This window comes from Heterodontus francisci, chromosome 24, assembly GCF_036365525.1.
Source record: "Heterodontus francisci isolate sHetFra1 chromosome 24, sHetFra1.hap1, whole genome shotgun sequence".
Lineage (NCBI taxonomy): Eukaryota > Metazoa > Chordata > Chondrichthyes > Heterodontiformes > Heterodontidae > Heterodontus > Heterodontus francisci.
In genome coordinates, this window is record NC_090394.1 from 45,245,943 (window position 1) to 45,261,490 (window position 15,548).

A 15,548-nucleotide genomic window follows, 5' to 3' on the forward strand; every position below is an offset into this window, starting at 1 on the left:
GTCTTATCAGGACAACTCTAGAATTACATTACACTTTTAAGTTGATAAAACGGATGTCAAAGTTGTAATGTAAATACACCCTCAAGAACTGTGTTCAGCTTTAGTCACAATAATAGAAGAAAAGCGATATATGTATTACAAATGGCACAGAAACAAATAAAACCGAGCTCAAGTGTAAATCTGTAATCAATGATGACAGGAGTATAAGCAGAAGGTGATTAAGATGGAAACCTTTTTTTTAAAATCAGTGATAAATGTTCAGAATAATTTGCCAAACAATGTTAAGGTTATAGCACAAATCCAGAGTCAATGCCCAATCTAGTTCCAGGTGAAGCAGAGCAAGATGCCCTCAACCTGCCTGTTGTATTAAGTGCACCCCTGCCATCACCCCTTGCGCTGTGGTTAGCACCGCAGCCTCACAGCTCCAGCGACCCGGGTTCAGTTCTGGGTACTGCCTGTGCGGAGTTTGCAAGTTCTCCCTGTGACTGCGTGGGTTTCCGCCGGGTGCTCTGGTTTTCTCCCACAGCCAAAGATTTGCAGGTTGATAGGTAAATTGGCCATAGTAAATTGCCCCTAGTGTAGGTAGATGGTAGGAGAATGGTGGGGATGTGGTAGGGAATATGGGGTTAATGTAGGATTAGTATAAAAATGGGTGGTTGTTGGTCGGCACAGACTCGGTGGGCCGAAGGGCCTGTTTCAGTGCTGTATCTCTAAATAAAAAAAATAAATAAAATACTCCAATCCAGACCTGATAGGATACCTGTCCTCAGCTTCAACCCTCGTATTCAATGGATCTTCCTCTGCCATCTCTAACATGTCCCATCACAAAACACATCTTCCTCTCCTAGCATTCCGAAAGGACCATTCTCTGTGAGACTCTCTGGTCCACTCCTCCATCATCCTAACACCTGCTCTTCTTCCACCAGCACTTGCCCATGCAAACACAGGAGATGCAACACCTGGCCTTTCACCTCTTTCCAGGCCTGAAACACTCCTTCCAGGTGAGACAGTGATTTACTTGTACTTCTTCCAGCCTCATATACTGTATTTGTTGCTTGCAATGCAGTTTCTTCTACAATGGGGAGACCAAACACAGATTGGGTGCTCGCTTTGCTGAACACTCCTATCTGTCCCCAGCCGTGACTGAGCTTTCAGTCATTTGCCACTTTAATTTGCCGTCCCCACTCTCTAAAGAGAGATCACTGACGAGAAATGTTAACCCTCCCTTTCTCTTGTACATAAGCTCCGTGACCTGCTGAGTGTTTCCAGCATTTTTCTTTTTATTTCAGATTCCTAGCATCCACACTATTCTGCTTTTTGTTTCAAAGAAGTGAAATACCAGCCAGAGCTCCTGCTGCTAATTGCTATCCTGTGATTTCTGCTGAAGCACATCTATCAATTCCAAGTGAGGACAGGCTCAGAGTTGGTTATGATGACCCTCCACAATCAAACAGCCTTCTGTCATCACTATCCAAGCTCAAAACAAAACAGTTGGCTGAGGCACCATTGGATGACCAGTACTTGCAGAACTACAAGGAGTTAATGATTTCAGGGTAGGGCAGATGAGTAGGAAGAGGAGGGAGAAACATTTCATCATTTTTTACAGTAGTCCAGTCAGTCCTACCCATACTCTCTGCTTTCATCCCATTCAGTAGACTAGTAAACATGGGTTTTTTTATTTTTGTAGAGCATGCTGTACACATTTGAAATGACGAACATCAACATGGTACAGCACATGTAAATTTGTGTAAAAAGCTTACCTAATGACTACACTGTGCGACTGCCTGGCCAAACGGTCCACCTCCTCCAAGGAGATCTGATCAATTTTATTATAAACCTTTTTAAGGGCACAAAAACAAACAAAATACCAAACACTGTATGATTAAAACATGGAAAACAATAAAGCATTCACAGACAAATTACAGCACTGGTATATTAAAAGTGTGAAGTCTGTATAGAAATTGTGTTTATTCAGTAGAAGAAGGGTTACTATCTCAATAATTGCACAGAGATCCTGTAATTCAGCAGGGTAGGGATTAAATATTTATGAAGTTTGAATAAGATCTGCATGAACAATATTTTGATTACTAAAGTAGACATGGATAAACAAAGCATCTTAACAAAATCTTCCCTCAGCTACATAACTCATTTTTCTAGAGTAATTTTGCTGCTCCTTGCCTGAAGGGACACAGATCCCGAGGTACAAAAAGCTGTCCTATAACTAGCTCACCGTCAGCCTAGACAGTGTGTTGGCTGGGTGGGGTGGTAGTCATAGATAGCATCACAGCTGAGCCCAATCCTGTCCTCACCCAACACTTGTACAAGTACATCTTTTTGCAGAAATCCCTGGATAGTGAGCAGGAACTTGGGGGTCATTAGGGCTCCACTGCCACAATGAACATATAACTGTCAACACCTTACTGCACAAACTCAATGGGTCAATAATGCTAAGCAGAACAGTAAAACATTACAAAAATGTGTTGGACATTTAATGTAAAGCATGACGATTACCGTTGGTGATACTTTACAAACGTGCGCAAGTGACAATCTGGTGGCTTCACAATTGTCTCATTATTTGCTGATGCATTTTACTTTTTCAAATGTTTTTGGCCAATTTTAGAGCACCATGCTTTGAAAAGGATCTTGATATTGCACAGGGTTCAAAGAGCAACATGGATTCTTATACTGAAATAAATCAGACAGATTATTTTCATTAAGAAAAGGCCAAAGATCTAAGCCTTTACATGGATTAGGGTATTTACTCTCCAGAGAGTTGGGCCCCCTCATGTTTTTTTCCCCATGTCACATATATGCTCCCAGTTGATTTGGGGACATGCCCTGTAACTGGCCACTTGGGGCCCTGCAACTGCAGTGTGAAGGGTTCAGCCTCATTAATTGTGCAGGAAAGTACCTGGTGCCATTACCTCTTGACAGTCAGACTCACATTTTGCAGAGGTGTTGAAGCACTCTCATTCTTTAACATCTTTATTTTCACATTACCTTCCGAGGAAATATGAGTTGCTGAACACAATTTTAAAAAACGGTCTGTTTAATTACTACATCAAAAGTTTGCCATCTAGAGATTGTTTGAGCCGAACTTACATAAAGACAAGGCATGTGCACACGGTTTCCAACTACCACATCTATAAACTGATCAGGAGTTGCATCTTCCCTGAAGAGAACTTCTGCATTGAAGATTTCTGGAATGGAAATATTAAGGATCAAAAAATAACTGTAATTCTAATTAGTGCACAACTTTTCTTCTGCTTCCCACCCAGTTAAGGCTGGAAAGCAGGATAGACAGCAGTTGAAATTAATTAATAATTTTTTTTCTATATTTGACCACTCCTTGGTCACTGTGAGGTAAAGCCGGGCCTGGGTATAAAATTAAAACCTGACCCGGGCCCGACCAGATCACAGCCAACCCGAACCCAACCCGAGCTCAAGTCCATTAATTTTTTTTCGCGCCCGACCCGACCTGAATATCCTTCACCTGTTCCGGTAGCAGGCTATTCCTGCAGCTGGAGTTGGGGGGATTCATGAGTAAGCCTGATCCCATGACTTCCTAGAAGCAGCACCATCCAGCCCGACCCAACCCGAGCCCAAATGCTGGACTCGGAATTTGGACACATGTAGTTTGGTTGGGGTTGGGTAGCCAGGCTTTACTGCGAAGCAATCTTCAGATAAGCCTGCAAATGGGCAGCTGCTGGTCCTGCATAAAGCAAGCAGGAGCATATTTAAATATGCAAATTGGGATCCTACACCCATTGCAATCGATAGACGCCGCTCACGAAAGAGCCACTGACAATTTTTCCATATGGTTGTGGGGCCAGAAAAGGAATGCCAACCATTCTGTGGATCTCCCCCTGGAGTTCCTTCCCACAAGCTGAACCTAGCAGAGAATGTAGTGTATTTGGATTTTCAAAAAGCATTCGATAAGGTGCCATAAAAGAGATTACAAAAAAAGGACTCATGGGATTGGGGGGGATATATTAAAATGGAATGTGGATTGGTTAATGGAAAAAAGGAGTAAGAATAAACAGGTCACCTTTAGGTTGGAAAACTGGAACTAGCAGGGTACCGCAAGGAGCAGTGCTTGGGCCTCAGCTGCTTACAATCTATATTAATGACTTAGATGAAGGGACCAATGCATGCAAGTTTGCTGACAGTAAAAATATGGGTAGAAAAGTAAGCTGTTAGAAGAGGCAAAGAGGCTGCAAAGGGATATAGACAGGTTAAGTGACTGTGCAAGAACATGGCAGATAGAATAAAGTGTGAAGTTAATCCACTTTCGAAAGATAAAAAATTTTTTTTAAATGGTGAGAGACTGGGAAATGTTGGTATTCAGAGGAACCTGGGTATCTGTACATGAATCACAGAAGCTTAACATACAGGTACAGCAAGTAATTAGGAAAGAAAATGGTATGTTAGCCTTTATTACAAAGGAGTATAAAAATGAAGAAATCTTATTGAAATTGTATAGGGCCTTGGTGAGACCACAGCTGGGATGTATTGTGTAAAATTTTGGTCTCTTTACCTAAAGAAGGATATACTAGCCTTGAAGGGAGTGCAACAAAGATTCACTAGACTGATTTCTGGGATGAGGGGATTGTGCTACGAGGAGCGATCAAATAGACTATGCCTATATTCCCTAAGAGTTTAGGAGAATGAAAGGTGATCTCATTGAAATGTATAACATTCTTAAGGGGCTTGACACGGTAGATGCTGGATGGTTCCTTGGTTGGCAAATCCAGAAATTGGGGTTGGCCATTTAGGACTGCGATGAAAAGAACTTTTGTCATTCAAAGGGTTGTGGATCTTTTGAATTCTCAACCCCAGAGGGCTGTGGATGCTCAGTCATTGAATATGTTCAAGACAAAGATCAACAGATTTTTTTGGACATGAAGGAAATTAAAGGGATAGTACGGGACGGTGCAGTTGAGGTAGATGATCAGCTAAGCTCTTAAGTAATTTCTTCTGTCTTGCTTCCGTTAAGGAGCTGCCAGATTGCCTGCCTCTTGGACTGGTGAGCTGCCACACAGCATTCTGTGCACTCGGCAGCTTGTTAATCTAATTTATTCGCGGGATCTGGGGGTCATTGTCAAGGCTGGCATTTATTGCTCAGTGCATCTTGCAGATGGTACACACTGCAGCCACAGTGCGCCAATGGCAGAAGGAGTGAATGTTTAAGGTGGTGACTGGCAGGCTGGTGAAGTGGGCTTCTTTGTCCTGGATGGTTTTGAGCTTCTGAGTGTTTGAAGCTGCACGCACACAGGCAAGTGGAGAGATCGCAGTCCTAACCTGTGCCCTGTAGGTGGAGGAAAGGCTCTGGGCAGTCAGCTGTGTCACTTACTGCCGAGTGCTCAGCCTTGACCTGCTCTTGTAGCCACAGTATATATGTGGCCAGTCCAGTTAATTTTCTGGTCAATGGTAATCCTGTAAGATGATGGTGGGGGATTCAACAATGGTAATGCCATTGAATGTCTTGGAGAAATGGTTAGATTCTCTCGTTGGAAATTTTCATTGCCTGGCATTTGTGCAGCATGAGTGTTACTTGCCACTTACCAGCTGTCATGCAGGCCCCCACCTGCCAAGAATGAGGCACTCATTATTTCACCAGATGAACATTAAAACTTAAAATTGCTGCTGGGAAGAAAAGAGGGCTTATCACAAGGAATTGCCAGCCCCCTTGCCGGAAAGACCTTCTTTGCATACTGGCAGACAGTGTTGGAACAAAGAATCCAGTCCCTTCTTCTCCAATACACAGAAGACCTGGTCAGGCCAGTTTAGTCACATGACTGGCTGTTTGAATTTGAACTTGCCACAGAGTGCTTGAGCAGAAAGCTCTTTGCTCCTGGACTGAAAAGACCTCTCTCCTGTCTGCTCTCATCTCTTTCTTACGGAACTGAATATCCACTGAAGACACATGAACCCTAAGAGAGAAAAGTCTCCTACAGTGAACAAGGTTTAAGAAGAATACTGGGCCCCATCGAAAAGCAAGACTACTTACAATCAAGGACTACAGCGAGCTTGAAGCACAGAAAAAAACCCTCTTCAGAGATAGCCGCAAACTTGCTTACTTTAGTTTTCTTCGGCTCTTTTCTGTCTCAATTTGCATGTACATATCGTGTACGCATGCTAGTGTGGGGCACGGCGTGTATCCATAGGCATAAACCGAATTAATAAATTTCACTTTTCTTCTTTAAACCTAAGAGGGCCTGACAAGGTCACTGACCTGAAACGTTAACTCTGCTTCTCTCTCCACAGATGCTGCCAGACCTGCTGAGTATTTCCAGCATTTCTTGTTTCTATTTAGCCCAAGCATGGATGTTGTCCAGGCCTTGCAACTTGCTTCATTATCAGAGGAATTGCAAATGGAATTAAACATTATGCAATCATCAATGAACATCCCCATTTCTGACCTTATGAAGCAGCTGAAGATGGTTAAGCCTAGGAAACTGCTCTGAGGAAATCCTGCAGCAATTGTTAAAAGTGTTACTTTGCTGTAATCCAGTCACTGCCCTTGCATGGATATGAAGGCCAATTTTCCTGTTTTGCATTCCAGGTGCGCTTATCCTGGGGGCAGAAAGCAAATGAAAAAAAAAAGACCTCTTACATTGAGCCTCTACCCCAATTGTGCTCCCCAGCAACTTCTACCAGCAGGCAAGGTCAGTTGCATTTGTTTGTGTCTCAGAAAGAGATTTGTATTCAAAACATATTTAATGGAAGTCAAATTACATCATTTTGAGCCTTCTTTGTTCCAGTGGTAACAGATCCGTCAGCACTTTAACGCTCACTAAATTTACTCCTCTTAATGTGAAATTTGAACTGAAATCATGCAAAAACTCGGCTGTTTTCGCAGATATTTTGTTTTCAAGCAGAAATAGACTACAACTAGCAATCTCATTCAGAGAAGCCAAAGGGAGGCTTGAGTGGAAAATGAAAAAGAAATGTCATAATGGTACAGTAGGCGAGTACTTCGGAGTTAGTAAGAAAGCAAAGGGAGTTTTATGTTAAATCTGACAGTGCTATACTCAACCTGGGAGTGCTTAATAATGGGTGCCTGAAATGGCAAGCGTTCCATCTCACAGCAATTAATTCCTTTAAGTTGTTTTTTTTAAAAAAAATTCCTCTGTGCCTCTCCAGATTGAACGAAGAGTCAAACAAAAAATGAAGAGTTTAAAACATTCTCACCCTTCCCCACCCATTCTCAAATCTGGTCCAGCACCTCAGGCAGTTAAGGTAATTTGCAACCGAGGTACTTGGAAGGAGTGAGTGGGCTTCAAATGTGATGCTGTAGTCTGAGCTAGTGAGTGATTCACTGGACCACATAATTCATTTGTTCTTCATTTTCAGGGAGATGAAAGAGGCACAAAAAACATCTGAAAGTGTTAGGGTGGTTGAACGAAAAGGCCTTTTTTCACAATGACAGCTCCCCTGCAAATGCCAGCCTTGGTGTCAACCTTGGATCAGTAGTAGCATCTGCATCCAAATCAGGTTTCGGCTTCAAACCCCACTCTAGAGATCGGAGCACATAATCTCAACTGGCATTCCACTGCGGCACGAAGGGAGTACTTAACTGACAGGGGGACTGTCTTTTGGATGAAATGTTAAATAGAGGCCCCACCCTGCTTTCTTCAGTGGACATAGAAGATCCAACTTTACTATGAAAAGTAGGGCAGTTCTTCAGTGTCCACGGGTTAATATTTATCCTTCAACCAACATCACGATGATAGATTATCCAGTCATTTATTTGAACCTGGCTTGCGGGATCCTGGTGTGCACGAATGGGTGGCCACATTTTCTACATTACAACAGTGACTATAATTCACACAATACTTCATTGGCTGTAAAGGGCTTTGGAAAATCCAGAGGTTGTAAAAGTCACTATATAAATGCACGATTTTCTTTCTAAGCAAGAATGCTGGCAGCAACTATTCAAAATTCTCATCATGTTTAAATCCATCCCTAGTCTCATTCCACTTATCTCTGTAATCTTTCTCAGTGCTACAAAACCATGCCTCCCATCTTGAGCGTCCCCTCCACCACTTACAGCTGTGCCTTCAACTGACTAGTTCAAACACTGAAATTCCCCCAAAAGCCTCTCCACCTCCTTTAAGACACTCCTAAAAACCCACTTCTTTGACTAAACGTAAGGCCACACTTCTAATATTTTCTTTGACCTGGTGTCCATTGTTTTCCTTTGTGTCTGTAAAGTGCCTTGTTACGTTTTTCACACTAAAGGGTACGTATGGTGTTGTTGCTTACACAGGAAGGGTACTCCTTCACAACCACAGCCGAGAAGGAGATAGTTTAGTTTAGAAATACAGCACTGAAACAGGCCCTTCGGCCCACCGAGTCTGTGCCGACCATCAACCACCCATTTATACTAATCCTACACTAATCCCATATTCCTACCACATCCCCACCTGTCCCTATATTTCCCTACCACCTACCTATACTAGGGGCAATTTATAATGGCCAATTTACCTACCAACCTGCAAGTCTTTTTGGCTGTGGGAGGAAACCGGAGCATCCGGAGAAAACCCACGCGGACACAGGGAGAACTTGCAAACTCCACACAGGCAGTACCCAGAATTGAACCCGGGTCGCTGGAGCTGTGAGGCTGCGGTGCTAACCACTGCGCCGCCCTAATAGTGTGTGACAGCAAGGAGAAACTTTCCTAAGAAGCCCTAGATTTTGAATCTGCATTTTTTTTTCTGTAGGGCAAAGGATACTGTATTCATGCAAGATGAGCTGTACTAGTTTTTCAGAACACTGAGTTAGTATCACTGTCGAGTTGAAAGAGATCCCACCACCTTTCTTTGGCTGAAAAAAAATAAAGTCAAATATTAGTCCAAAAACATAACCTGAAAACGCATAACAATTAAAAAAAACTATTAATGACACTCTGTTCTAGGACAAAAGGCATTTTAGCCAATGTGGTTTAGAATGCGTATGTTAGAATGAGAGCGCTCAACACAGCATCCTTGTTGCAATCCAGCCAACAGATTCCTTCTAGTGCCGAATGGAACTGACCAGAGTTGATATTGGCTTTGTATACTAATAGGAGAAGAAGCTGGGATCAGATGAAGACTTTTAAACTTCCTGGACCCGGGCAAAGCAACAAAGTTGCTCCCTGATTGGTGGATAGAGATCAATCAGGGAGCAGTTGTTCTGGTCAATCTTCCAGCCTAATATCTGGGGGAGAGGACAGGGTGGGGGTGGAGAGAAGGTGGGATGGGGGAGAAAGGTAGTGGAATGGATGAAAAACTTGAACTGTGTGTATGGAGGTCTTGTTCCGTGTGCTTTTGGGGTAAGTCTGGCCTGTGCATGTTAAAACCAATAAGCCCCCAAACACAAGTGGCTGACCTCCAGCTTCAAAGCACTGGAATCTCTACAACAGAAGACACTGGAACCAGTATTCCTGCGACCAACTGCAGATTTCTTGAAAAACCCTGGTCATTCTAATGTTCCTGGTCATTGATCCATTTGTGAGAGCACTGTCACATCCCCAAAATGTGCTACTTGGGATGCAAGAATAAACTGGAATCCATACTTGCAGCACTGATGCCAAACCTTAGTGGAAGGGGAGGAGAGATGCCCAAAACTGTGTTTGAAGTGATGGGGTTTGATTAGGCTTCTAAAGGCAGAGAAAGAAGTGTATTGTAGAGTCCAAGTTCCAGAAAGCAAGTGTGAAATGGCTGAAAGCTTTGCCACTATTAGAGCGAACAAAGGGCAGCATGCACAAAAACCTCAAGTCAGAGACGCAGAGGGCATGAAAGAGGACATCAGACCAGAGAAAGCTGGGATGAGGACATTAAGATCTAAATTCAATGCACTGGGGAACAGCGGGCCAATGTAGGCAGGGTAGTGATGCTCAAACAGGCCTTGCTATGGGACATGAAGAAATCAGAGGAGCTTTGGAGTTTATGGGAATGAAAGGGGCAACAAAGCAGCTATTGGAAAAATTACATCCAGTAGTGATAATGGCATGGATAAGAGTTTCAGCCTGGTGGGGAGGTAAAAGAAGCATTTGGTCCTTTTCCAACTGTTAAATGACCTGCAATAATGAAACTATATAAATGCAAGCTGTTGTAAAGAACATACAGATAATGTTAAGCTTCTCAACCCCTCTTTTACAAAATACGTTTTCCATTTATCCTTAATTACACCTCTATATATTGAGTAGCTGTTGTCTCTGTGAATTGTTTTATGTTGCAGGGGGGTGGGGTGGGTTCATTTGTGCTTTTCTCTTTGTCAGCAACACTTGCAGGTAAGTGGGGGTGGGGCTTTTGGGGAATAGGGTTTGAGGTTTGGCTCAGAGTCAAACATAATCCACAGTTTGCGTTACTCTATAACACAAGTGATAATTGTGGGGCCATGCCGATTGTACTGAATCTTTACCGTTGGAACCATCTTAATGGACAATTTCCAATCTCAGCAAAACATGTAGAGGGGAATCAGATGAAGCTTATCCACGTCCCTCCAAAAGAGTACTCTCTTGAGGCCTGTCACTCGCTCACTTTCACGTCCACTTCAGGTCAGTCACTCGCTTGCTCTCACCTCCACTTACGACCAGTCACTCCATCGCTCTCGCCTCCCTTTCAGGCCAGTCACTCTCTTCCTTCGTTTATAACTACCATTTTGAGATATTCCTGAGAGTTGTGATAAAATGCTAACTACAAGGCTTCCTGTCCTTCAATACTGGATGCCAAAAAGAATAAAACAATTTGTATGAATATTAGATTAGAGATACAGCACTGAAACAGGCCCTTCGGCCCACCGAGTCTGTGCCGAACATCAACCACCCATTTATACTAATCCTACACTAATCCCATATTCCTACCAAACATCCCCACCTGTCCCTATATTTCCCTACCACCTACCTATACTAGTGACAATTTATAATGGCCAATTTACCTATCACCATGCAAGTCTTTTGGCTTGTGGGAGGAAACCGGAGCACCCGGAGAAAACCCACGCAGACACAGGGAGAACTTGCAAACTCCACACAGGCAGTACCCAGAATCGAACCCGGGTCCCTGGACCTGTGAGGCTGCGGTGCTAACCACTGCGCCACTGTGCCGACCTTGTACATATTGTACATTTAATGTACGAAAACAACCCAAAACACTTCACAAAAGGCAGAAAACAGTGAGGAGAGATAACAATCTAGCAAGTGAGAAAAACATTAGCAACCCTCAAACACAAGTAGAAGACAGGAATCATTTACAGGATTTAAAGTTTAACACTCAAACTGATTAGCTCGAGTTCATCGATGGCAGTTCAACTCCCGAAAAAACACAAACTAAAGCTCTCACCTTGAAGTAAATATTGGGTTTAGGCTTGTTTAATCGGATTCCTACAGACTCCAACTCCTTTTCCAGTAAATTTCTAGAGTGAAAATAGGAAGCAAAGTTTATGGGGTTTGCTCTTTAGTATCTGGAAACAGAGATTACAGAAAGTATAACTCTTGGTATCAATATAGAAATTAACCAATCCGATTCTAAACAGTCAAGGGTAGTCGTAAGCATGGAATCCTTCCTCCCCCTCATCAGGTGCGAATGAGAGAGAAAAAGAATTTGCATTTATATTGCGCCTTCTATAACCTGAGGATGGATGGCCCACAATACTTCTTAAAGTATAGCCACTATTGTAATGGAGGTAGATCAGGGTTGTCCAACCTTTTCACTTGGGAGGCCACATTACAATTTTTGACTTACATAGGCAATTTTGGAAAGATAAAGGCATTAAAAATTTATCTTACTATTAATCAAAACAACATGTGCATAAAAACAGAAAGTGCTGGAAACACTCAGCAGGTCAGACAGCGTCCGTGGGGAGAGAAGTAGGGTTAACGTTTCAGATCTGTAATCTTTTCAGGGTCCTGATGAAAGGTCACAGACCTGAAATGTTAACTCTGCTTCTCTCCCCACAGATGCTGCCTGAACTGATGAGTATTTCCATCACTTTCTGCTTTTATTTCAGATTTCCAGCATCTGCAGTATTTTGCTTTTATAACAAATATGCATTTTTGTCAAGAAGCTTAAAATGAGAAGGTTAATTTATTGACTTACTTTCTCGTCACTACGTTGGACACTGATTTAGTGAGATACCTGGCATTTTTTTGCTTGCGCAAGTAGTCAATGTTTGCATGCACACTTGGTGTAGCAATGCAGAGTATTCTGGATAGATGTCCACCTGTCAGGAGCGATCTTCATCACTCCCTCTGCCTCTCTCTCTCTCCATGTTTTCCCCCCTCTCTGTGTCGTCCTCGCTCTCTCTATCCCCTCCTCTTTCTCTCTCTGTCCTCCCTGCTCTCTCTCTTCTCCCCCCCGCCCCACTCTGTCTCCCCTCTCTTGCTCTGTACCCTTTCCTCTCTCTGTACCCCCTCCTCTCTCTCTGCTCACCGCCGCACCCCCCCCAACTCTGTTTACCCCTCTCTTATCGCTCCCCATCTCTCTCTCTCTCTCACAGTTGCAGAGAGCAGGAATACCCAGCAAAGCAGCTTTGTGGTTGGTCGGTTTTTTAAAAAATCGCAAGTCAGTTTCACAGCTGACAGGTGCTGGCAGTGGGAACAGCAGTTTCTGAACTTTGGACAGCTTTGGGGTTTTCCGGCAGGCTCCGACTTCTTTTTTAAAAGCCCGCCAGAAAACCCCAAAGCTGTCCAAAGTTCAGAAACTGCTGTTCCCACTGCCAGCACCTGTCAGCTGTGAAACTGACTTGCGATTTTTTATTAAAAAAGCCGCTCTGGAAGAAGAAACCAATGGGAAATTTCTCATCTCTGAAATACATCCGTGGGCTGGATGGAAACCTTTGGCGGGCCGGATCCTGGCCCGTGGGCCGTATGCTGGACAATGCTGAGGTAGACGATAAGGAAACAGCTTTCAGCTGCTGCATTCTTTTATGAACTGTAGATCAGCTTCAACTCATGTTTTGCTAATTATAAAGTTGTTATTGGGAATTGAGCTAGAGTCAGCTCATGTTAAAATACAAATACAGATAGTGTTATTCAAACAGTAAGAGTAATAATAGAGCAATTATAATTCAAGATAAATACAAGTAGTGGGTAAAGCAACCATCTGATGTTGTGCTAAACCATACAAACAAAAGGTCCCAAAGTTCAACCTCCAAACTCTGCTGAATTATCTGAATTCAACCAAAGCAGCAGTTAAGGCATTTCAACTGTACTCAATATCTGAACCTTTAATCTATCTTTTCTTTCTACATTCTACCAACAAGCTATCCTTCCAGTACTTTTTGTCCTTTTTTAAAAAAAAAAATCACTGATCATAGACATCCTTGCTGCCTGGACATTTACACACACACTTTTGTCCACACCTCTGCACATCACCCTTGGTTGCATCCAGCATCATTATTACAACATCTGCTGTCCGAGCAACTGCAATCACCTGGCGACCACGACCTTTACCTGTAATGGGATTTAAAAAAATAATTTAGCAATCTGTCACTCCAGATAAAGTTTCAAAAACAAACTTGTGATTAATAATTTACTTATTGTATTTCCTGAAATTTGAATGAGTCGTCGTTCTACCAATTTATTTTCGAGCGGAAGCAAAGAGAGAACTAAAAAGAGGGACCTCATAAGGGAATACAAACTAACTTGCATTTATATAGCACCCCAAAGTCATTCATAGACAAAAAAGTTATTTTAAAGTGCGGTCAAGGCCCTAATGTAGGGAATGTATAACCTCACACATCCACATCATCTATATTTCCAGAAGTCAGGACAACAAGAAGGTCCAATGAGACATTTCCATAGATGCTGCTCATTGAGACTCTGTCAAATTGCTACAAGAGCCAAACCCATCATGTGGAAAGAGGCTCTGCTCTTCCACCTTTCCCATGGCCTCTCTTTTCTCCAAACTAAGACCAAGTTCAAAACTGAGATCAGGACTCTGAATCCAGATTTTTTCATAGACAGCACAACACTCAAACCTTTCAAAGCAATTCTAAGCAGTTCAACTCAACAAAAACATACAGACCTTGTGCTGCTCCTTCAATGATACCAGGCAGATCCAAAAGCTGAATGTTAGCTCCTTTATGCTGCGTCATAAAACAAAAACAATTCATTTTATCCTTAATTTTTTCACAAATAAAAATCTGCTCACAGTGGTTTTATGATTCGTGGATGTAAAGATTTTTAATCTTTTTAAAATTACAGTATTTAATGTCTCCATTGGGATTTCTTGAATCACGAATTAACAGAGGTGGCAGTCAATATGCAACCCACTAGAGCATGGCTACCCGACCCGAACCCGACGACGTGTCAGGATTGGGGCAGGTTGAGTCGCACTTCCGGGTCCGGCATTCGGGGTCGGGCCGAGTCGGACACATGATCACCACCTCCGGTAAGTGGCTCCAATGTTAATGTACTTTTTGGACTAGAAAGGTGGTTTAGTTACAATTTTTTTAAGCTCGTGCAGATAAGTAACAAAGTGAAAAGTGGAAGGTAGGTTAACTGATGGTTGGGTATGGTCGGGTCGGGTCGGGCGCGGGAAATAAATAAAAGGACTCGGGTTGGGTCGGGCTCTGCAAATGAAACCCAATCCGAGCCCAGCAGAACTGGCTCCAGACTCCCCACCCACTCTATTCTACGTCTGCTTGTGTAGAAGTACACGCATAGTCAGTGATGACTCTGTCCCAATCTCCTTTGCGCTGCTAAGGAAGTTCCCAACTTCCATCTGCACCTCCCTGACCAATATGGGTGAAATCAAGAAAGTAACTGTGAATCTGTGTCCTATTCTCTGTGGTAGAGCACACTGGAACTCAACGGTTTACATCCCCATAAATCCTCCTAATCCCTCCAACCCAACAAGCAGTATGACAACATTTTCTTAATCCTCTTGGCTGTTTATGTTGTGTGAAGATCCAACTGAGCACTGCAGAACAAAGGGCAAGAGACCCGTGGTGTCAGAAAATTTGGATCACAGGAACAGGAGTAGGCCATTTAGCCCCTTGAGCCTATTCTGCTTTACAATGAAATAATGGCTTATCTACAACCTAACTCCATATAATACCTGCCTTTGCCCCATATCCCTTAATACCTCTGGATAACAAAAATCCATCAATCTCAGATTTAAAATTTACAATTGATCTAGCATCAATTGCCATTGGTGGAAGAGAGTTCCAAACTTCTACCACTCTTTGCATGTAAAAGTGTTTCGTAATTTCAATCCTGCAAGGTCTGGCTCTAATTTTTAGACTATGTCCCTAGTCCTAGACATCCCAACCAGTGGAAATAGTTTCTCTCTATCTACCTTACCTGTTTCCCTTTTTATCTTGAAAACCTCGATCAAGTCCTCATAATTTAACCCTTGGGGTCCGGGTATCATTCTAATCATTTTGGACAAGTACAAAACCGGACAAGAGTTGAGATGGATTCACAAATTATGTTAAGCCACAAATAAAAGGTCTATTTAAGAAATCCTTTAAAAACAGGATTAACTTCAAACTATATTTCTGAATAAAGACATGCTGCACAAAGTGAATACAAAAAAACATGTCTAACCACTGGACTGCAC

The 15,548-nt window shown here is 42.7% G+C and overlaps 1 protein-coding gene across 1 annotated transcript in view; it reads right to left on the reverse strand.

Annotated features, from left to right (window-relative positions):
• drg2 (developmentally regulated GTP binding protein 2) overlaps positions 1-15,548 on the reverse strand; it is a 35,769-nt gene that overhangs the window by 10,404 nt on the left and 9,817 nt on the right. Inside the window, exons 4-9 of the mRNA XM_068056108.1 lie at positions 14,010-14,070; positions 13,345-13,435; positions 11,325-11,397; positions 8,739-8,829; positions 3,103-3,200; positions 1,761-1,837 (exon numbers count right to left, since the gene is read on the reverse strand). Coding sequence (XP_067912209.1) covers positions 1,761-1,837; positions 3,103-3,200; positions 8,739-8,829; positions 11,325-11,397; positions 13,345-13,435; positions 14,010-14,070 — 491 coding nt within the window. The remainder of the gene's footprint in view (positions 1-1,760; positions 1,838-3,102; positions 3,201-8,738; positions 8,830-11,324; positions 11,398-13,344; positions 13,436-14,009; positions 14,071-15,548) is intronic.